We start from the raw sequence: 24,282 nt of genomic DNA, 5'->3' as shown, positions 1-24,282 counted from the left end.
TGAGAAGTTGGATAAAATATTGATATCTCTGTCGTTAGAAGAGAAGTGGGTGTTGGAAGAGGAAGGAGTGGATGGAGTGTGTTTCACAGAAAAGGAAGAATAATGTTGGTTAATGACTTTTGGACCCCTTTCCTCTCATTTTTCTGCCTCCGTTTGCTGCAATCTATCCTTGTGTCCTACCTCAGAACAGAGCCGTAATGATTCTTGTCTTCTGGGGACACTGGCTTTCCCATTTTTCATCTATCTGTCAATTTCTTCCCTCCTTCAGCTTCTGTGGCTTCAGTCGGGGTAAAACAAGCTCAGCCAGGTTAGATAAAGAACATCAAAAAGCATAAATCTGTTTTGCCAATTGGATTCAAGTCAGGACATTGACTAGACCATTTTAACAAATGGATATGCTTTAATTTAGGGCAGGGCAAAAACTTGATTTGGTTTTTGAAGAGTCTTTTTGGATTTTTTTTTTTTCACCAAAGCACTGATGTCAGCATGGCCAAAGCCGCCATCTTGTTTGGAAAACTTATTTTTATTTGAACTTTGAATACAGGTTAATGCTATAACGATAATTCTGTCATCTTGAGTACTTTCATTAATAGTAATGGCATAATAACACATTCTCAAAGATCAATAAATGTTAAATCAGATCTGGTAAGAAAAAATCAGATTTTATTTTTAAGCCTTAGAATCAAATCCGACTTCCAGTTTGGACATTATCTACGTTTCTGTTTCGTCTAATGTGGCAATTGCGGTATTTCCATAAAATAAAAAACACAATCAAAATCACAAATAAATACGTATATTCACACAATAATTATTTAAAAACATGATTCTCCAACTGTTTCCTGTTGTCGTCTTCTTTGTCATTTCTGCCAGTAGCACCATTCTGTTGTTGATCATGTGACTCCTGTCATGCAAAAATAATGTGTTTCAATTGCAGTTTTGTTTCTATTAATCAAATTTATTTTCAAAATGTAAAATTACACAATCACACAATAAGTGGGATTGCAGCTATTATCGTTTGATCACATGAAATCCACCAGTTTGGGACTGTAAGGCGACAAAATGTGGAAAAACTTGAAAAAATTGAAAGTTGCATATGGACCAACATTGGAGTTGCATTTTAAGTTGAGCTAAAACCATAAAAATAATTTTTAAACAGGAAATCTGTAGAAAAATTTGTTAATGTACTAAATATACATTTGTTGCTGTTGGCAGAAGCACTTCTGTTTGTTAATTTCTGCAAAAACTCAAATATGAAGCTAAATTCTCGCACACGAACAAGCTAAGCACCCAGAGCGAGCGTCACAAATCCTTCCCTCTCGCTCGGTGCTGGTAGAGTCGTCTCTTCTTCTCCTACTCATGTTTACGGAGAGGCCACAGTGATTCCTCCCTCTGCTGAACCATCTGCCATCTCAACACACACACACACACACGCACACACACTTCAGACAAAACCCAGCCTTCACACAACGTCAGATCTTTGCATCTGGACCAACACACAGATCCTTGATCTGACTTTAGAAGCTATTTCAGGGAGCTTGAAATCCTTGAAAGTTTTGAATTTCAACTTGGTGTTTTCAAGGTTTGGAAACTCCTGGAAAGTGCTTGATATTCAAACTGCTCTGTAATGTAATAAAGTGCAATCCAAATTTGGATAACAATATTTACAGTTGAAACTAAGTATTTTCGTACAAAGTTATTTTTTTTCCTCAGTTTGAAACTAAATCAGAGAAACTTTTCTTGTTTTAGGTCAGTTAGAAATACTAAAATTATTTCTATTTATTAAATGGAAGAAAACTTAGCAAGAACAGTTTTTAAAAATATTTTTTATTTATATATTGTGTTTATTTAATTTGAGCAGGAAGGTTACTCACCTTAACACAATTTCTTTGGATTGGTCCGGTTTGCTTTATTTATTGTTCCTAAGGGTTCAATGATTTATTAAACTATGTAATTTAAATAAAGACTTTATGTAATTTACTGTTTTAGTTTTTGTGACAGACTTTTCAAAACGACAGATTTTGTTGGTTTAGTTTACTTTATTCATGTCAAATACTCCCACAAAACATTCTGTCTTTTTTGGAGTTAATTTGTATCGTTTTTACTTCCAAACTGGTTGAAAACTTACCTTAAAGATGCTTGGAAAGCATCTTTCAAGCATTTTTACTCTAGGAATTTTACAATAGGAAAACTGTGCAAAAACCGTACGAGCTGTTTTTCCTATCCTTTGACCCTTCTGAGAATATTGTGGTTTTTCCCCAAAAGATTCTTTAATGTAGTGTATTAAAAACAAAAACCTGAAAGATAACTACTCCCACTGTGAAACAATTGAAACTGTCAAACGAACCTGACGGTTTAGTAAAAGAAGACGAATCAAAGCAGAAAACATGATTGACTGTTTTACCTTTTCTACGTTTTAATTGGTGTTTGGATAATTTTTCCCTCTTTTAAAGTCTATAAGAAAAGCTTTTGCTTTAATAAAACACTGAAATACTTGGAGCGTTTATACATTCAAAGGGTTATTTAATGCAGATTTGAGTGGCAGCTCCATTGCTTTTTCCTGCAGACAGGCCATTAAGATGAAAGCTCCTTTAGTGTCACAGAAAAATCTGTATGACAACAGTAATGCATATTCAGACATTTAGATTTATTTTTCTCTTTAAGCAGCATTCCTTCATTTCTCTATCACTTTTATGATCCAAATATCTTCTTAGAGGATAGAAAATGTTTAATTTCATGTTTACCTACTTTAATTTTGTTACCTGTTTCATTAAACAAACTGCATGCCTCCGTTATTTGCAGGTTTTAAGAAGCAACAAATGTTGTGAAAAGCTTAAATCTATGAATTTTTGAGATCTCAGTTGAAATAAAATGCTCGCTGCTGCTTATTTTAATGGTTCAGACACCAAATATTAATTAATAATTATTAATACGCTCAGTGGAAACTGGACAGCAGAAGCTAACATCTGCAGTCTATCATCTGGTTGATGATTGGCTGCAACCCAGAGAAAGAAAATGAGTGGTGCTCCTGGATTGGCTGTTTTCAAAATGCTAGCCAATCTCTCTCCCTCCTTCCTTCCTTGTACATCCTTCTTTTCCCTTACTTCTTCTTTCCTTCCTTCCTTTCTAGTCATTTTCTACTTTTTGTTTCCCTTCTTTTCTTCCTTCCTTTGAAATTTTTCTGCCCCTTCCTTCTAAAAGGGAAGGGACAAAAAATTTTCTTCCTTCCTTGAAGCTCTTTCTACCTTCTTCCCTTTCCTCCTTCATTGTTTTTTCTTGTACTTCCTTGTTCTTCCTTCTTTCCTTACGTCCTTCTGTCCTTTCTTCCTTTCCTTCTTTCCTTCTGCCTTCCATCCTTCCGTATCTTCTTCCTTTGTTCTCTGTAGCTCTACTTCCTGTTGTATGTCTTTCTTTGCATTGCCTCCATTTTCTTCCTTTAATTGGTCAGATGGTTTCACCGTGTTGGGTTTTATGTTCAGAACTAAAAGCTCTGCATGTTTCATGACTTATTGAGCTGCTTGGCGCCGACCCAGACCCACATTTGTTTCTGGTTTTGGAGTAATGAGTGCATTGAAATGATGATCTATATGTCCTGCCTCCTGCTATATTAATCACTGCAGATGGACAGAAGTTTTTACGTTTCATCGGCTCGTCTGTACCACTCACCATCTGTCTACTTAATCATTTACGCTACCTCTATAACTTTAACGGCTTTTTCAGAACTTTGCTGTAAATTTGAGGCCAACATCTGGACTCGTATAAAGCTTTCAGCAGCTCAGAAATCTTTTTGTGCCTTCTTTAAATCTACTTCTGATGGCAAATTAAATATATATTTATGACACAAAAAAACCTGCAAAAACTTTTCTTTCAAATGAGGGCAGCAACTAAGGATTATTTTTGTTATTGATTAATCAAATATTCTGGTGATTATTTGATTAATCAGATCAAAAACGGCACATTTTACAGATTTTTTTATTTAAATATTTGTATATAATATTACAAATACATCAAAAGATAAAAATAATTAAATTTCTTTAACATTTTATTTCCTTAAATGCAACAACATAGCATTCCTTGAGTTTACACTTTATCATCTGTACAATTATGCAATTTTGTTTTTTTACCATAAATATAAATGTATGTATTTTTGTACAATTTTATGTTAATTACTGCTCTGACTGTGTTGTTCCTTCAGTAAATATCCCTTTTTTGAGTCTGTTTACTCCAGTTAATGATTAATCGATAACTAAATTAGTTGACTATTATTTCAAGAATCGATTAATCGTGATTATTCTGATTAATCGTTTCATTTCTAATTGAAATATGTTTTTTTTTCTGTTTTTTTCCAGGGAGTATAAAAGGTGCAACAATAGTGGACGCTCTAGATACGCTCTACATCATGGAAATGTTTGAGGAGTTTGAAGCTGCCACAGTTTGGGTGGAGAAAAACCTGGACTTCAATGTGGTAAGTTAATAAAATAACCTGCATCAACTAATCAATAATCAAAGAGTTTCATATTTATTTTCGAAAATATAAAAAAAGTGCTGTGGTTTAGCAGAACATTAAATCATTCAAGTGTTTTTTCTTTTTAAAGAACAGAAAAACTTTTGAATTTTGAAGCTTTTCAATGTTTTTAAAGAAATATCTGCTTCGGTTAATTAAATGAAACATTCTGATCAAGAGCTCTCATGTTTCTGATGAGACTATTTGGTTTAAGGGTGTAATATGTGCTCTGGCGAGACTTAGAAATAATAATTAAAAATATATTGTGAAGAAAACAAAAAGACGAGCAAAATCTGCAAAAATTAATTAAATAAAAAAATGATTTGTGAATAATTTGAAATTACGTTCCAGAGAAACACCTGTGCATATTGCTCCACTGTGTACTAATATAACAAATTTACATTAGTGTGATGGCAAATAAGTTACAAAAATAAATGAAAAAGCAGTTAAATTAGTTTGAAAATGAACGTGTAAATGGGCAGAGATTTATTTATGTTCAGATTCAGATAAAAGCTGTTAGCTTGAAAGTTGATCTCTTGCGACGCCCCCTTTGGTTATGCCGCCCTGAGCCATATCACCCATATCAAGGAGTGAATTTATAAAAGATGCAGATTTAAGATGTTTTATTAAAACCTCCTCAGTGTACAGCATTACAATGCTGATTATTTTTTAACGCAAAAAGATGGATAAGTAAATATATTCCTGTTTTTATCAAAGTAATTTAGAAATTATATAAAAAGATTTGATTTATGTTCATAAATATGATGAACACAGAACTAAATACATTTGCCTCAACTTAATAAAATACCATTTTATTTACTGAAGGACTTTAGTTGCTAATGGATAAAGACTACAGCTATGAAAGCTTCTTGTACAGATTAAAAGAACAAAACTTAAATTTAGTTCTCCTTCATTTCTCCTTTTCTGCATCAATAAAATCCTAATCAAATCATCACAAGAGGAGCTTTAAAAGTTAAAACCTCCAACAATAAATCTGAGTTTTCTTTTGCTACTGAAAATGGAGTTAGTTAAAGTTTCTTTAGGTGAAATAGGACTGTATATTTTTTACTCTGTGTTGACTAATGAGCTCAGCGGCTTGTGTTCCTAAAGATATGAACGTCAGTACAGCGCAGACAATTTGCCCTCTTCTCCTTTGATGTTTCCCTTTATTCTCGAGCCATCCTCATTATGATTAAGAGCCTCTTATTAAGAGGAGGCAGAAAACCATTTCAGCTTTGCTTTAGCGTAATCATGACTGTGTCTGCAGATCGGTGTCGTAACCAGATTCATCTAAATCAACCAAATACAACTGAAAAATCAGCTGTAACAGGCACAACTGACAGGAAATCAGTCTGTCTTTGAAAAAGGGTTCATGCTCTGAATACGAGACGTTTTTCTTTATGTGTTTGTAAAATGAAGCCACATCTCTTCTTTTATTTTATTTTTTTGCTGTTGCTGCTTTTTTGCATAATCCTTCCTGATTCCAGTGTGTGGCAGTTGTTGGCCTGTCAGTCAAACTGGATTATATCAGCAGAGAGCCAATTGTTTCCTGGCGTAAACTTCTTATTTCCTGCAGGAGTAGAAAAACCCAGAGAAGTACGGCTCACGACACAGTTTGTAGAGACAATTTAGAGGATTTCAACTGGGAAGGCTCCAGAATGCTACCAGGTCCTGGAGGACAGAAAGGATTATGAATATGAGAACTGGGATATGACAATGTTGTTAATGACTTAGTTATGCCACGTCTACACTACTAATCAAATAAAACATTTGCAAATTCCACCTAAGTTTAGTTTAATGTTAGAAATACATTAAAAATACAAATAAACAATTTATTTTTAAACAAGAAAATAAATATGCAATTGAGTAAAATACAGTAACATTACATTACTTTAGTAAATCTGAACCAGTTGAAATTAAAACCACTTGAGATTTAGCTAAAACATATTTACAGACAAATATGTTTTTATGTTGTATGTAAAATGTATATTTTTTTGTAGCAAAGCATAGCTGAAATGAAAAAAACTCAGCCTTTTCTGCCTTATTTAACATCAATATAGTTTGCATTTTTAGATTAGCTGACTACTAATTGGATAGCAACAGTTGCCTAATAGATTTTATTTGATTTTTTGCAGAAATTGGACCAGGACTAGAACTATGTCATTTGAGGAGTTCTGGGAAGGTTTAGCTTTGATACAGAAAGCTTTTTTTTTTTTTTATGCAGTTTTGCATTAAATACTGCCCTGTAATTAGCAAAATATCTTTTTTTACCTGTTCACTCCTGTTAACAATTAATTGTTTACTAACCCAGTTGACTAATAATCAATTAATCACAATTAATTTGATTAATTTCTTCTTCCCTACTTGTATTTATTTACAGAATTTGAAACCGGTTAAGCTGACCATATTTGCAGTCAAAGAAGTTGCTTTTTTTATCTTAAGTGCAAGAAGTGTATATATTTTTGCACAGTTTTGGCTTTTTGTGAGTCTTTATACTCTGGTTGACGATTAATCGATTACTTGATCAGTTGACGATTCAAATAATCGATTAATCGTATTTAATCTGACTGTTTCAACCCCGCTTATATTTACACAATATTCATTCAATTCAGAAATACTTTAACATTAAAGTATCATCAAAGAGTCTTTGTGACACGTTAACTTTTAAAGATATCACACTACATCTCCTGGATGACCCCATCACTTGTTGGCAAGCTCTGCTAATCCACTTCATTTGTTTTTTCTTCTTTAAACAACCAACAGGCAGATTGTGATTATTTCTCCTGTGGTGGCCTCTCTAAAAGCTCTCCAGTTTCACGTTTTGGTGTTTTAAGAGAGCAGATGCTTGGTGATGATAGGCATCCCTTCTAATCCAAAGATTTTTAGGTGGATCATGAACTCACTGGCTTTTGCTGAAGTCCCTCAAATCGTCCTCATTTTGGAAATGGCCACGCTTAGTCAGTTTCCTGCATGCTGGCCTAAATGTTGCAACATCAGGAGACTCGACTCTGAGCTTGCCAACCGTTTTTTCAGGAGGGAGATAGTGTCATACAAATGCTGACTCACAGGGTCATTGCCCAACAGTTTAAAGCTGTAATAGCTGCTGAAGTCCAGCACGTTAATAAATCACTGCTGTGAATGGGAAGAAATAATCATCCTGAGTTGGCAAAATTAAAGAATCCAAAGGTAGTTATTCAGTTTTAATTTTGAATAAATTAAAGAGAAAGAAGTAGAATAACTATGAGAAAGTTTGAATACATTTTTCTTTTTTCTCACTATCTGAAGTTCAGTCAGACGAAACGCCTCTTGTTTTTGATCAGTTAGAATTACCAGAATTATTTCTATTTGTTAAACAACAATAACAAGAGAAAACAAATGTCAGATTTATTTAATAATGTGGTCAAAATCAGAAGTTTACGTACATTTCCTCAGTGTTTGGTAGGATTGCAGTCTTCTCATAGTTTGCTGGAGTTCTGGTCCATTCCTCTTGACAGGTGTGCAAATTCTCTACAAGATTGATATCATGGTCAAAAGTTTAATTTGTTGTCCTTAAACCATTTTATAACCAGTTTAGCTGTTAGGTTTGGGGTAAAACCAGGCTGAGTCCAGGTTTTAACTTCTCGGCTGTAGACGTTGCTTCAATGTTTCTTCATAATGATCTTTCTTTGCGATGCCATCTAGTTTATTAAGTGCACCAGTTCCTCCTGAAGCAAAAAGAAAAAACCCAAAACATGATGCTGCCACCGCCATCATTTAGTTAGGATGGTACAAGCATCCCAGTTGGTCCTCCAGATGCAGTGATGGTCATTATGTCCAAACAGTTGCACTTTATTTTGGTCCAACCGAATGACATGTCTCCAAAAATGAAGGTTTTTGTCATTGTGTGCATTTACAAAGTGCAATCTGGGTTTTTAGGTTTCTTTTGGAGTAACAGCTCTTCCTCACCAATCGGCCTTTCAGCCCAGGTTTAATCTTACCAGCGTCAGCAGCAATTTCACAAAGTCTTTGGCTTTCATTTTGAGGTCAGTTTGAATGTTTTGCACCACAATCCCAACATTATGATGACTGGACATTCCCATTGTGTCTATACTTGTCTAAAAAATAAAATTTTGTAATTGTAGTTGTTCCATAAAATAAGAAACGCAATTAAATTATATGGTCAATGAAAACAGCTGCAGATAAATCTCTGACATATTATTTCTCTAATTATTGCAGAATTTAGTAAATAGAAATTATTTTGGTTATTATAAATGTGCTAAAAAAAACAAGAGACGTTTTGTTTTTAACTTCAGGTAGTGAGAAAAAAAGATGCATTTATTCTGTGTATGCAAACTCTGAGTTTAAATCAGCAGAAATGAACCAAACTGTCAGCCTCGTCATTCAGCGGATCCGGCTTTCAGAAAAATGACTGGAGATATTTTCTATTTGTTTTTCCACAGGACAACCTATTGTCATATCTCAGTTTGGCAGCAGCGGCTTATGAGAGCTGTCAGTCAAGCTCAAAATCTTCATCTGACTCAGGAATCTGTTCAGTAAAAAACAATTTTCTGCCCCAGTGACAAATACTGTGACAACTGTTATTTTGAGATGCGCTATTGTTGTTGTCTAGAAAGATGGGCATTGTCATTTTGTAGATATTGTTCACTTATTCTCTGTCATATGGAGCAGCTGAAGAGTCGGACAATGTAATAGTGCTAAATTTACCATGGTACAAACTTTTTTTCTTAAAAATAATCTTCAGATTATAATAGGAAACAGAGGATTATTTTTTATGCCTATTAAGAAAAGACGTTAAAATTGAGTTTTTACTCACTTGAAACAGACTAAAATAATGTACCGTAGTTGGCATTTTAAACCATCTTTAGCCTCTTAAATTATCAAGTAGCCTTCCACTGACTGATGGTAGAGGAAAATGCTTTGGAGTCCTCTGAACTTGATGAAGTGCTATACAAGCACAGGCTCTTACCATTAAATGTGTTTTATATCACATTTTAGTGCTGCTCTAAAACGATTAATCAGATTAATCATGGTTGATATGCAAAGTAATTTAGTAATTATTTAATCATTAACTGGAGTCAAAAAAGGCCATTTGCTGAATACTCAGAGCAGTAATAAAGTCAAAACTGTTCAAAAATATATATTTTTTTCATTTAAGATGAAAATCGTCTCTATCTGTAAATATTTTCTATCCAGAGCTCCTCGGGTGGCATTTTTAGTTTTACCTGCTTCAAATTATATATAAAACAGTCCTAGTAAGCACTTTTTCCTGTCCAGTTATTAATCCAAAAAATAGTCAATAAATTTGTAGACAGTATTTCTTTTGCTGTAGATTCATCCTTTACTACAAGTGATCAAGGTTACACTAAAGAAATGCTGCTATTACATTTTAGGCAATAAGAGTTTTATTTTTATTTAAAAAAGGAACTGAATAGGCTCACTCCTTCCAGCCAGAAATAATAAACAACATTTCCCAGAATTCCATGTTGATCAGAGAGTCAGAAGTAATCCCCTCCACTCTGACTGGTTTTCCGGGACACCCCTGGGAGCGATACTCGGAAACTAACAGTCCAGCGTAGCAGTGTTGGTTGTGGCAGCAAGAAATCACCTGTCTTGTTTAATTTGTGCCTGCTTTTAAAAATCAGCAGACCTGTGATTTATTGTTGCATTGAAGCCGTTTCAGAAGCAGCAGCCATGCCAGCGGCTCTGTAAAGTCAATCAGTGCAACAATATAAACCCAACCTGACGGAGATGGAGTTCCCTTTTGGTCTGGGTTCAGATGATGCAACAGAGTTGGGGGATATGTTACTACCTTTAGTTTTGGGCTAACAAGTTTACATGACAATCACTATAACTAGCAGGAAAATAGGTTTTCTGACTCGTATGTGTTTGTTTTTCTTGTCTTGGTGCAGAATGCAGAAGTTTCTGTGTTTGAGGTGAACATCCGGTTTGTTGGAGGTCTGCTGTCTGCCTACTACCTGTCTGGGAAAGAGGTAAGGAGTTTCCTTCGCTGTTTTTCAGGCTGCTTCTGCACTGCAAAAACACTAAATCTTACCAAGTATTTTTGTCTGGTTTCCAGTGCAAATATCTTAGTTTTATCTTATTTCAAATGTACTAACTTACAAATAACATTTCAGCAAGATGTAGGAGCTTGTTTTAAGTAAAGAAATTATTTAATATTGATAAAGAAAAAAACAACTGTTGCACTGTTAGAAGTGAAATAATCTGAGAAAAAATACTTTTTCATTCATTTTAAAGAATTACTTGCTTAAAACAAGCTCCTATCTCGCTGAATAGTTACTTGTGAGTTATTTTGTCTTATTTTAAGTGTCGTAAGATATTTTGTAGTAGAAATTAGATCACAAATATTTGGTATGTTTGGATGTTGGGACGTTCCTTCGGTCTTTTGAGGTAAAACATTTCCTGAAATGTAAGATTGCTAATGGAATATGTCACCAGAGTCGCTTTATATCCAAACTAATTCAGGTTTTGAGTCTAGAGAGAGATTCTTTCAGTGAATTTAATGTGAAAGACTTGGAGATGTTACTGTGAGATTTTTACCTGCAGTGCTGAGTCAGTGTGGGAATTAGGTGGGAATTTTTCCTCATCTCAGTAATGATATGATTCAACAGACTCCCTAACTGCCTGAACACTTCTGGGGGGAAAAGTCTTCAAATTTCACTTTAGAACGAGACCATTTGATGGAATTTTCCTCTGATTTTCTCGTTAAGATTCAGAGAGGGTCTGGAAAACTGTGGAAGTTTGGAAAACCTTTGAAGGTTAAAAATAAAACCACAGAAAAACGGTTCAATTTTCAGACTTTTCTGTCCTATTCCCTTTTCAAACCGTCCATCCATCCGACCATTTGTACATCCGTCTGTCCATCCACCCCCCTCTGGAGGTCGAAGCCTAAATGAAACATAATTGTACCGTGTTGGATCTAAAACTGTGCTCCATGTTTTCATTTCTCCTGGAAATTTTCTCTAATCTGACTCCAGATAAATTTGCCCATCCAGCTCTGCACACAAACCATTTTCTACTAAATAATTGAGTGTCTCCTAAGGATTTTGATGAGCTCTGTATAATTAAACGTGATGTATTATTTATGTTAACTGTTGTTTTTGAATATTTTGTATTATATCTTATTCTATCTTGTTTCAATTATGTATTGTTATGATCCCTGTTTCGGGCTAAAAAAACGATTTACGACCTTGTAGTAGAGAAACATGTTGTTTTAGATTAGACTGAGTAGAGAATGGCAAACAACTACAAATCATCAGCTACATGATATAAATATCATCAATAAAGTTTTTGATATGTAGTTGAGACAAACTGGTTTCAAGACAAATAGAAAGCTAGAAGTACATTTGAATTATTGTGAATTTAAATTGCTTTCATTACCTTTGAAATCCCCTGGGAAGTATTGGTTGCTGTTGATAAGCTGGAGATTTATCAAGATGTTAAAGTTTGACGTACTTGATTTAAAAACAGACAACTCGTAATATTTTGCAGCAGGGTTTTTTTTTTTTTTTTGTTTTGTTCCCTGAATGAGATTCATTCATTTCAGGTCAGTTGTACTTTTCGTGCTCCTTCATCCGGCTGCAGGTTGGGGTTCCCTGAAGGTTGGTGAAGGTATATAATGGGCAGCCTTGGAGAGCTGAGGGGGGTTTTGATTGAGAAGATGATGGACTGCTGCTGGATTTTCTGGCACTGAATAAAAGTCGACACGGATCTGAAGAAACGCCAGGTTCTGCTGCAGGGGGTAAAAACACATCAGTGTCAGTTGATTCCAGTAAAATATTGGTTGGAGATGTTAAAGGAATGAAATTATCTCACGCTGAGCTGGTCTTACCAGCATGAAATTTAAAAGAAATTTCTTTAAAAGAACTTTAAAGCCAATACTGAAGGTTATTACAGTCACAAGTCGGGGAAAATTTATAAATTTAGATCTGCAAGTAACAATTATTTTAGTTATCAATTAATCTGCAGATTTAGACATTTTTTGTGCAATATTAGAAATACAGTAAAGATGCAAATAAACAAAATTGTCATTGTTTACTGATAAAATACACATTGTGTTACCTGAAATTTCTTTAATGAGCATTTGATCATCTAGGTTTACAACTAAAAAACTCTTCAAACCAACAACATTTGAAACCTTATTTCTGTTTATTTTTTGGATTAAATGATTAATAATTAGATAGAAAAGGTTTTTTTTCTACCCCCAAAAATGTATGGCATTTTGTCATAAATTCAAAAAGTTTATATTTTTGTACAGTTTTGGCTTAATTACTTCTCTGAGTTTTTGTTGTTGCAGCAAAAACCGATACTTTGATTCTAGCTAGCGATAAATCAATTCCTATAACAGCTGACGATTATTTCAACAATCGATTAATCACAAATAATCCGATTAATCGTTCAGCCCTGGATAAGCAGTGGAAACTTTTAACTATGTTAAGCTAATTTTTGTTCAGAAATAGTTCTGATAAACTTTTGTGTTTAAATATAAAGTTCTCATTTTTAGGTCTTTACTGCCTTATTTGGACTTTCCTGTTCTTCTTACTCATCAACAAGGTTTTTTTTTGTTTGTTTTTATAAATCTAGCACCTGAGGAATTAATGGGCCTCAACAGAACTGGATTTTATTAACGGTTAATGATTTGTCTCTCTGACTGTTTGAGAAACAATTTAAACCAAAACATCCAGAGAGAAAAGAGACAAACAGACAGAATGTGGAGAATCAGTCTGTGACCTTAGTGAATATTCAGCCTCTTGACTTTGTCTGCATGTTCAGAATTTAAATCATATTCATTAGAGATGGGGAGACACTCAACATGCTCGATAATGACTGGGAGATATAGAAAGTATCGACATTCATATTCGGCTTTATTACATCCTGTATATTATACAAATCAGACATAAACGGAGCAGGAGGTCTGAGCTATGAGTGGAGAGTTGGGTAATTTAATTATGAGTGGATTAAAAGGACAGGCGTGGCGCTGTGGATGTTTGTTTTAGTGGATTTAAAAAGGTTTGCTGCTGAAAATGTGCTTTTATTTTTCACTTAAAGCCCTGTTCAGTTTCATCATCACAGCTGAAAACAGTTGGACTGTCTTCTGTTGGTTTTAGAGCTTATTGAAAAACTCTACACCAGATTTGTGATTTCATTGTAATAGATTTAAATCTAAACAAGAGGTCTGTTTTCCCATTTTAAATGAAGAATGAAGAACACACATAAGTGTGTTTTCGATCTTATATTTTTTTAGAAAATGACATTTGACGTGAAGAACAATCAGCTTTTTGTAGGATTCTGATCTAATCAGAACGACCTGACAAAGATGGCCGATTCTGTTCTGGGGATGACTGGAACCAGTGGAGGTGATGATGCAAAGAAGGGATCTTCATAAAATCAAGAACAATGCAAACAACCCTTAGCATGAAAAAACAGATTGTCTTCAGTCAGAGGCTTTGGACAAAATATGCACAATTTTTAACTTACACAGTTTGTTGCTATATTTATCAACTTTTTCTAATAAAAAAATCAACAAGTGATAAACGTAGCAACTTTTTGTGTCTGATGTGTTATTAAAAAGTAGAAAAATTCAGCTGCTTAGGCACTGGTTCAACCACTGAGAAGGTTTTAGGCAAAATAATGCTTAACTAAACAAATTTACACAAAAATGTCAAAATTCACAGAAACACAAAAATACAACCCTTAATAATTTACTTAGAGAGTTTATAAGCAAAAAAAAGTTGATTTGCAGGTTAATTACACTTTCAATAAACATTTTTTTGTGAATCATTGACGGTATTTTTACCCAACACTACCATTTAAAATCATGCATGATTTTTGATTGGCTGTAATTTCCTCCATTTAAAACTGCAAATCAAGTTGGGCGTGCTGTGGTGGCGTAGGGGTTAGCACGACCCACATTTGAAGGCCTTGAGTCCTCGACGCGGCCGTCGCGGGTTTGATTCCCGGACCCGGCAACATTTCCCACATGTCTTCCCCCCTTTCCTGTCAGCCTGCTGTCACATAAGGGACACAAAAGACCCCGTGGTGGGGAAAGAAAACAAACAAAAAACTTCAAATCAAGTCGGGCTGTTTTTGCATTATTTTTGTTGAATGGGAAGACGAGCGCCTCAGTCAGTCGTTAGTTGCAGTTCGTTCCAGACTCAAAAAGAGAGAGAAAAAAAAAAACCCTGTTCGCTTTGATGAAAATTTGATCAGTAAGATCAGAGCTGGTAGCGGCTGCTTGCGCCCTACTGGCAGGCTTTTAGCGTCCGTCCAGATCCCAGCGTGCGTCCTCTTCCTGCACAGAAATGAAGAATGGTAGGGAGCAGGTAAAGCAAGTACGGGATGATGAACTAACTGAAAGGCTTCCAGTCATTCTGCTAATCAAAGCTAAGTGCTGGAAGGCGGCAAGGACGGAGAAAGGACAGAGAGGATGAAAGCTAGGGAGCGGGACAGGAAAGGAAAGGAAGCGGAGCATGAAGGAAGAGATTGTACGGGAAAATGAGGGGAGACACCTGAAAGAAGTGGTGATGGATGGAGGCAATAAATTGATGGGAGGAATCGGTGAGGGAAAAAGGTGCAGAAGGAGGGAAGAGTAGAAATCAGATGCAGAGGATTCACCTGCAGAAAGGTCTGGAAAAGTCTGGAATCATTTTCCAGGATTAGATGAACATTCAGAAAGAAAATAGATTTTAGAGAAACATTTTTATTTCCACATTTAATTCTCTTTCTCCTTCTTTCCTTTTTTGCTACCTTGCTGTGGTTCTACCTTCCTTCTGTTTGCCCTTCCTTTCCTTGTGTCCTTGTAATTCTGACCTTTCATTTATTCTTTCCTCTTTCCTTACACAATTCCTTATTTCCTTCTGTTTATATCATACACCTTCCTGTTTGTCTTCTTTTCTTTTGTCTATCCTTTGCTTCTTAGCCAGTTCTTTACTTCCTTCCTTCTTTCTTCTTTCCTTTTTATCTTCCTTCCTTTCTTCCTTCCTTTCCTTTCCTTTCACCCCAGTGGACTTTCAATTTGCCTTCTGTCTTTTGTCGTTCCTTTCTTTTTATCTTCCTTTCTTAAATTCATCGCTCCCCCTTTCCTTCCATCCTTAATTCCCCTGTTTCTTTCCTCCTTTCTTTCCTTCCTTTTTTAAATGGTCCTTCCTTCTGTCCTTACTTCCTTTAATCCTTCCATCCTTAATTCACTTGTCTCCTTCCTTCCTCTTCTCCACACTTTCATGCTTCCTTTTGTCTTTCATCCTTTGTTCCTTCCTTCTGTTTTTCTTTACTTCCTTCTTAGCATTTTTGTTCCTTTTTTTCCTCTCTTTCATGTTTCCTTCCCTCATTTGCCATGCTTCCCTTCCATCCTAGTTTCCTTCTTCTTCTGTTTTTTTATCCTTCTTTCATTGAGTCAACATACCTCCTTTCCTTAGTTACTCAAGTCATTGCTCGTCTCCTTCCTTTCTTTCTTTCTTTTTACCTTGGTACCTTGTTTTTGTTTATTCTGTTCTTCTTCTCCTTCCCTGTACTCGTTCCTTCTCTCTTCTTTCTTTCCTTCCTTCCTAAGTTTTTCCAGCTGCCATTTTTAAAACCTAAACATTTCAGATACAATAAATTCACAATAAATGTTCATATTTTACATAAAAAGGAGCCTAAACAACAGAATGTCTCCATGAAAATCGTGCAGAAAATATGCCGTGTTTATTATTTGGGTTGAAAAATCAGCTTTAAACCTCAACAATATTCAATATAAGAGATGTGTGTTCCTTCCAAAGCCCTTTCTGCACAATGATTAAAACCTAGAGATGATTATGCTTAGCTGTGATGACAGCTAATCCACGTCTTAGTCATATCTGCTGTTGTAATCTGTTGAATGTTTTTCTCAAACCCTTACATCCAACCTGATTAAATCAAAACCACCATCACAGTTAAAGCCAGACAAAGCGTTGATTCCCACATGACCTCATTTATAGGCAGAAAAATGCACTGAAAAGAGTCAAGTGGCGCATGCAGGAGCATCACCTAAACATCCCCATAAACAGGCGTTCATATCTACGGCTGCATGCTGAAGGATTCATATAATCTCATCTCAGTAGCTAATAGCTAAATGTGAGGGCAGCAGAGACAATATTTAATAGTAATATGTCCAGGATTCAGCACTGCTATCCACCTCTTTTACTTTTTTCTGGTCTTCTTCAAATCTCTAGCCGTATGGTTAGAAAGATGTTGGAGTAGAGGATATGATCCTTGCAGAGAAAAAATAAATGTTGTCGTAACTCAAATTATCTAAGTATCCTCAGAGTTGTTTTGCATGGCGACTCTGCGGGATGGAATGATTTATAATAGGAGTAACTCTTAAAATATTCATTTAGCCATATGGTTAGAGAGATGTTGAAGAAGGGGATATGACCATCATTATGGATGGAAAACATGGTTTTACCTCCTCCTGCATCCATGAAGCCTCCGATTCAGGTCCACTGGGATTTAGGATTGTACTTCAGGTGTTATTTGGGCATGCAAATAACACCTGAACTTAACAGCTACTACCAGTTGTTGAAAAAACAAAACAAACAAACAAAAAAAAACAATATGTTGTTCCAAAATCAAGAAACTGAGAGCAAAGATCTTTCCAGCTGAAAATCTTCTAAAACCAGAGGGAATAATTGTCTGAAAGCCTAACAGGCAGCTAGAGTTGGAATAAAATGGTTTAGATCAAAGCATACAGGTGTTAGAATGGTCTAGTCAAAGTCTAGTCTTAACTCCAATCAATAATCAGTGACTTTGACAGTTAAAAATGACTTCCAGACTCTATCCATCCAGTTAGAGCTGTAATTCCCTACGATAACTTTGCCTTCTTTTGAACCATTAAATGATCCAACCTTTTAAATTGACTCAACTTTCCTTTCCACTGCAATTTAAGCTGAGCAATCTTCTCCTTCTTTTCTTAAAATCAACATGAATAAACCCTCTGATAGCGAGGACCCAGACACTTATCTGATTTTTCTTGCTTCTGTGCTGGCAGCTTCAGAAATTAGCTGAATGATGGTGGTTCTTACCAGGCTTTTAGTCATTTCCTGAAAGCTTCTATTATTTGCGATTGATCCGATTGCTCAACAAGCCGGGCGGTCTGGCCCAGGATACCGCCGCATGTCTCTTCCAATCCCTCCACTACTTTATTAGAATCCATTAAGGTAACTTTTCCAGAGTACGCTCACAAATCTCAGCAACACTCTGCAGTCAGGGATGTGTGTTCGCTCTTCATACCAGGCCTTTGTGAGCCGATCACAGGGTTACTGATTACCAATACTGGACCTAACAGGCTGAGTGGACCGCTTTCACTGCAAAAGCACAAAATCTTACCAAGTAAAGAGTCTAATTTCTAGTGCAAATATCTCATTGTATTGAAATAAGATAAAACTAACTTAGACATAGCTTCTCAGCAGATATAGGAGCTTCTTTTAATTCAATAATTTCCTAATATTGATGAAAAAGTACCGATTCTTTCAATAACATGATTTTTCTCATTTTAAAAGTGAAATTTTATGTCAATGGAGCAAGTACCTTTTCATTGATATTAAATAATTATTTGCTTAAAACACGCTCCTATATCTGCTTTCGTCTTACTAAAGATAAAGTGTACTAAAGATATTTGCACTAGAAACTAGACCAAAAATACTTGGAGATATTTTGTGTTTTTCCAATGTTGACGGTATGAAGCTTTCAGAACCAATTCTGGACTCATAATTTACTGACTCTTAAAAGATCAAATGGTGAACATTTCTTACCTTTGGGTGTAAAAAGTAAATAATAAATAAATTACAAAAAAACAAAACTTGAAAACTTAAACTGCTGTAGAGCAAGTCACTCTGCAGGTTGTTGCTAGGTAACCAAAAATAAGTGAGTTGCTAGGTAACCAGAGAGTGAGTTAGTTGATTCCACTAAACTAGCTTAGCTTGCAGTGAGAGATTGAGCAGCTAAAGTCATTTCCTCGTGTCTACATCCCCCAAAATGTTGTGCGGTTCTTCATCTGAGTTCAGGGAATATCTATCAGATTTGTTATCTATTGATTCTAATTACATGTCTGTCACAATATATTACTGATTTATTTTTCACCCCTAGACATACACAAAAAAGTTGCATCTTCCCTACCAGACCGTCCTTGGTTTATTGTCTTTTTTGTGTAATTCAGGGTCTACGTAAAGTTTGTCTAAACAAAAGCGAAAGTCTTACTGCACCTCAACTCCAGTGAAACTTTATCTTTTGTTACCAATATTCTCCCAGTAGCACTACAGGGAAATCGAGTTTGGACCTGTAGGCTGTTTAATTTAACACGTGTCACAGCTCAATAAAAAAACCACATCAAGTTTTAATTAAAATATGCCTAAAACAAAACCAAACACACGTCTCAGAGGGACGGAAAAGTTAAATTACAGCACTGAGAATGATATCAGGACTGAGGAATGTTGTCCAGCTGTTCAGATAATGGGAAACACTGGATAATGTGCCAAAAAGAGTGTGTCTGGCATGAAAAACGGCTTTATATTGACGAGTGAAAAATGACGATAATGAGAAAAGAACCGCTGGAGATTGGAAGCAGCAGGATGGAGACACGGTGTCTTTCTCTATCCTGGTTTTACTTCATTTTTCACTTATTGTTCTCATCAAAAAGCCGAGATTAAACATGAGAGGCATAAAGAGTTGCAGGTATTAGAAATGATTGAACATGTACGCCTCCACCTTTAAAATAAAAAGAGAAACAATGGATTTTACTATTTTATTTCTCTGCATCTTTATCCTGTATTCAAACTTATTCTCAGGTGGTCTGCATGTTTACGTTGACAGTGACACAGCGAGTGAAATGTGTGATTATTCGATCTACATCACAGCTGGACAGATTGTATCTCAGCAGCTGAGAGGTAGCGAAAATATAAAAGGTTTTATTTCTGTAAAATAACATTTCTCACATGGGTGTAAATTTTCCTCCAGATAAACAATAACTGAAGTTATTCTTTCAATTAAAAATCTCACAATTACTCAGTGAAATGTTTTATAAGATGGAGGAAAAGAATGGTAACCTGGTGTTATGATTGAATTTAAGGTACCACTTTTCCCAAAAAGATTTATATCACCTTCAACTTTCTCTTTATTCACACGTTTGTCACCGTATTAGCAACTAAAAAAGTTTAATGAGTTAAAAAAATGACTTTAAACCTATAAATAAAAGTTAACAATTGTCCCACCTGTTGATCTGGCACAATATTTCCTTGTATTTATTGCAATCTCATAGACTTATTTATATGTTTTTATGCTAAAATTAACACATTTTCAGGACAAAAAGTGTCTTTTGCTTCCACATAAAATGTAGTGGCTCATTTAATTTTGTTCTACCACAAACAAGTGTCTTAAATGTTGGATTGTGCTGCTATTAAACATAACCTTTCAGGATTTATGGTCATTAACTGCTTTGTTATTCATGCGTTGTCACTGCATTAGCTGCTAAAAAGAAAATATTAGCATATGAAATAAAGCTCTAATTCTACTATCTTTATTAAACTGCACTCATTTTGACTTTCAGGGGCCACACAAAGTCAGTACAAGGTACAAAAATGGCCCCTGAACTGCAATTTGGTGATTAATTGTACCTTTTTTTAAAATGGCACATTTTTCATCAACCACTTAAACGTTTTTAAAATAATATTTGAAATATGCAAATTATTAAAGCACATAAATTTTATTACCTAAATGGTTTTTTTTCCTGGTACATCTGCAGCAATAAAATCTTCTAACCATGTTTACCAATCAATAGATGAAAATCAAGAGGTAGTAAATTTTGGGGTAGGAGGTTTTGCACTATTTGACCCAAATGAAGCTAAAAATTACAGACAAAAAATGGTTTTCATCATAAATACAATTTTTTTAAATTTTTGGCACAGTTTCGGTTTAATTACCACTCTAAGTATTGTTAATTCAGCAAATTAAATTTTTAGAGTCTTTTAACATTTAATCGATTAGTAAATTAGTTGACGATTATTTCAACAATCGATTAATCAGTTAATCACTTTAATTTTGAATCATCGTTTCAGCCCTAGAAGAAATGTTTGCAGCTTATTGTACAGCTATAATTGTCAGTTAACTTATACACAACCGTACCTTTTTTTGACGTTTATACAGACCGAAACACTGAGCTTTGTGAAAGTTAAGACCTTGAGTCGGTCTCTCACAGAAAGGGACCGGTTCTGTTTCACAGAACCACCCACGGTGTAATCCCATCACTGACCTCATGCTGTATAGGTCATCTTGACAACCTGCACTATTGATCAGTGACATATGAGACACTCACACACAGAGTGATGCGTTGTGTTTGCTGGAGCCAGCGCACAGCTTCTACCTGCTGTCCTCAGGAAATCCATTTCGCTCTGTTAGAAAATTGGCTTTGCTTGAGGGACGGAGGGAGAAAAACAGCCACGCCAACCCATTCCCCTCATGGCCTTCTCTGCTTTTCACTCCCGCTGCGTTCAGGCAAAGCCCCTTACGAATCCGCTTAGATTCACACGCACACACTCAAGAAAAGGTTATTTACCAACCGTGGAGAATGAATTTTTCTGGATATCTATCTTAATCCCTTTTTAGGCCGGTCTAATCTGTTTTGAGGAAATCGAGCGGGCCTACAGATGGAAAAAGGCTGTTTGAGGACACAGAAAAAGTAAGAAGAAGTGTTGGACAAATGTAATGCACTGCTTGGTATCCGCTTTATAAGCTGTTCAAATCTGCAGATTGGGTCTTTATTCATATTTTTATCTCTTTCCTGTTGAGGAACCTGAAAGATGAGTTTGGTTGTTGCTTATCACCAGTCAATGTATCGTCTAGAATTTATCATCAAAGTAGTTTCAGAACCTCCTACAATCTTAAGGGCTTCTTAATCAAATTTAAACATTATCCACAAAAAATATCAGACTTTCAAGACACTTGTGAACAATTAGAAATCTCTTTTATACACATGCTGGCTTCTATGGTTCATTTAAATCTTTGTTTTTGTTATGGTCTGTCAGTATAACATTAAGAAATAAACTACCCATAAAGTTACAGACAATATTTGATTAAATATCCTTAAGCAACACCCCTCTTGCAGCCATCAACAAGCATCTGACCTCCATATTTGACCAGATTTCCAATCACAATTGGTAGATTTCTTTAAAAAAATGTTTCTTACATGTTTGTTAAAACTGACACATGTTGTGACAGTATGAGACAGATAATCTGTGAAAAAGATCAGCGTCCTTCTCCTCTTCTTCCTCTTCCTCCCTGAGCAACTATTCCAGACAAAGCCAGGAGGAGGGGCTTAGTGCTGTCAATCAACCTCATCTACTCATTGCTAAATATGCTAATGTTGGCAAAACCTCTTATCATTACAGGAAAACAGTTTGTCCACTGTCAATAGTGGCTATGCTAACTCTAGTTAGCATTCACAACAGGTTATGCTAGCTGCAGTGTAGCATAGAGGAAAGGGTGATGGATAATTTTTATGTTCTCCAGGTTACCTGTGTCAACAAATATTTATTGAACAGGTCATAAAGAATTGCGCATCATTCTAAGGTTTTGATTTTGTATCTCCTCTGTAAAATGGCCGACCACATTTTCTACCAAAACGCCACATAATTAGCCGCTCTTGTTGCTCCAACACCTGAATAAGATGTCAACATGTCCAGTGGCTGAATTTTGAATGCATGTCATTTAACTGTGTATATCCGTCTCCGCCATGAAGCAAAGTGGCTTAGCACGTGAACAATGTTATTCAGCTGTGATTTTAATTTCTTATTTAATGGAAGAGTCTGAGACAATGTTGGACGTCTTGAGGCTTTAATGTAGTGGTGTTAGTAGTTACGCATGCCAACACACTAGAATACAGTCCGTTCTAAGTAGAGGATGAATTTGGTTTTTTACCCTGTTTTCTATCCCCTGTGATCCGACTCTTGCAGAACAATATTAGTTCACACTCTTTTGTCCGTTAGCTAGGAACAACCCACACAGCTCCACACAGCAGCGGGCTGCTCGACACCAAGAAAATTGGTTTGGTCTGCAGGGTCACACATCGGTGGTATCTTCTCTTCCTTCCTGTGGCTTGCCAAAACCTTTATCAGCCCTCCCTGTGTGTCCACCTAAAAGCTCGCTCCCTAATTCAGACAGCTGTGAGGCGAGACTCTGTAGGATCCTAACAGCTCCACACATGTTCGCTGTCAGAAAAGGATCCAAGCCTTTCCTCTCGCCATGCTTTGACACATCGAGTAATTGCTCCACTACACAGCTTCATTTTCCCCCTGCACTCCCCTCTTGTCTTGTATGGGTATATACACACTGAGCAGGAGGGCGACGTGGTGTCTGTAAGTAATTCAGAGCAAGAAACTGAAACTTTGTTTATGAAATAAATGCTAAGGGAAGTTTCTGCACTTGATACGTCAACTAAATGACATCTTTCTGAGCAATATATCTCAAAACTCCCCAATAACGATCTGATCTCTGCATGAGAGGGAAAACACTCTTTATTTTAGAGTTTTTAGGAAGAAATTAAAACTAAGCTTTTGGAATACACTTTCAGAATAGGGCGTGTTTAGCATGGCTTGAAACGGTTAAAGGCTTTCATTTTGCTGATTAATCGATTAATAGTTTGGATTAGCCAAGAGGACTGTAGTTTGTGACTAATAAAGATAATCCTCCAAAATAACATACAGAATTTAACCTGGCATCTAAGGCTGAAACGATTAATTGGAAAAATCTTCATTAATCGATAATTTAAATAATTGTCACCTGATTTAGTAATTGATTTATCGCTAACTGGAATATACAGGCCCAAAAATGGCAATTTGCTGAAAAAACTAAATATTCAGAGCACTGTAAACCCAAACTGTACTATATATACACATTTTTGCCTTTACTTAATCTCCTGCTAAGCTATGCAGACCCTCTGTCTGCACAGATGAAATTTACTTCAGTATGATGATTGGAATGGCAGTAGACTTGACCCTGTGTTCTGGAAAATTCAAATAATAATTAGGAGTTGTTTTTAAAACATTTTAAATATTGTAAAGGTAAAAATAATAAAATTCCAGCCAAAGATGGTCAGACGATTATAATTTTTGAAAACTTGAGGTTTGAAACTCCAAAGGGAAATGTTAAAAGCGTTCCACTCCGACATTTCCTAGGAAATGTTAGTGGAACTGTAAATATCCTTCGATATATACAGTTTATATCCTAAAGTGAAAAAAATCATTAGATTGACACTTTATCTTAATATCCTGAGAACAGCAGTTCAAAATAGTCATATTTATGATAAAACTGATGTGTTGACATTAAGAATCACATAAAATACAGAATTACTGGCCACCATAAAAGTAATGAAAGTTTCTTGCCTAGATTACATTAAAATCTGTGCATTTCCTTTTTATATTATTGCTTATGCATGATTCAACACATACAGAATAAATCTCCATCATGTCTTCTGTAATCCCATCTCAGCATCACAATAGCAATAAAACACATTCTGCAGCAGAGTGGGACGGCACAAAGGAAAATGTCCGAAGAGTCGTGAGTCCAACTCAAATAAAACACACTGAAAGTTTTCATCCCCAGAAATTGAGTTTCATTGACTGCAACTAATGACAATTTTAGTAGTCGATTAATCAATTATTGTGATGAATAATCAAATAATCTAGTCAAAAATGGACAGATTTTACAGATTTTTTTCATCTAACCACTTAATCCTTTTTGTGCAATATTAGAAATACTTT

At 35.5% G+C, this 24,282-nt stretch overlaps 1 protein-coding gene across 1 annotated transcript in view; it reads left to right on the top strand.

Moving 5' to 3' along the window:
- The window catches only part of man1a1 (mannosidase, alpha, class 1A, member 1), a 119,440-nt gene that overhangs the window by 44,175 nt on the left and 50,983 nt on the right, over positions 1-24,282 (top strand). The window contains exons 3-4 of the mRNA XM_044106533.1: positions 4,347-4,462; positions 10,411-10,491. Of these exons, the coding sequence (XP_043962468.1) occupies positions 4,347-4,462; positions 10,411-10,491 (197 nt within the window). The remainder of the gene's footprint in view (positions 1-4,346; positions 4,463-10,410; positions 10,492-24,282) is intronic.

Source organism: Gambusia affinis, linkage group LG22 (assembly GCF_019740435.1).
Source record: "Gambusia affinis linkage group LG22, SWU_Gaff_1.0, whole genome shotgun sequence".
NCBI lineage: Eukaryota > Metazoa > Chordata > Actinopteri > Cyprinodontiformes > Poeciliidae > Gambusia > Gambusia affinis.
This window is presented reverse-complemented; position numbering and strand designations above follow the sequence as displayed.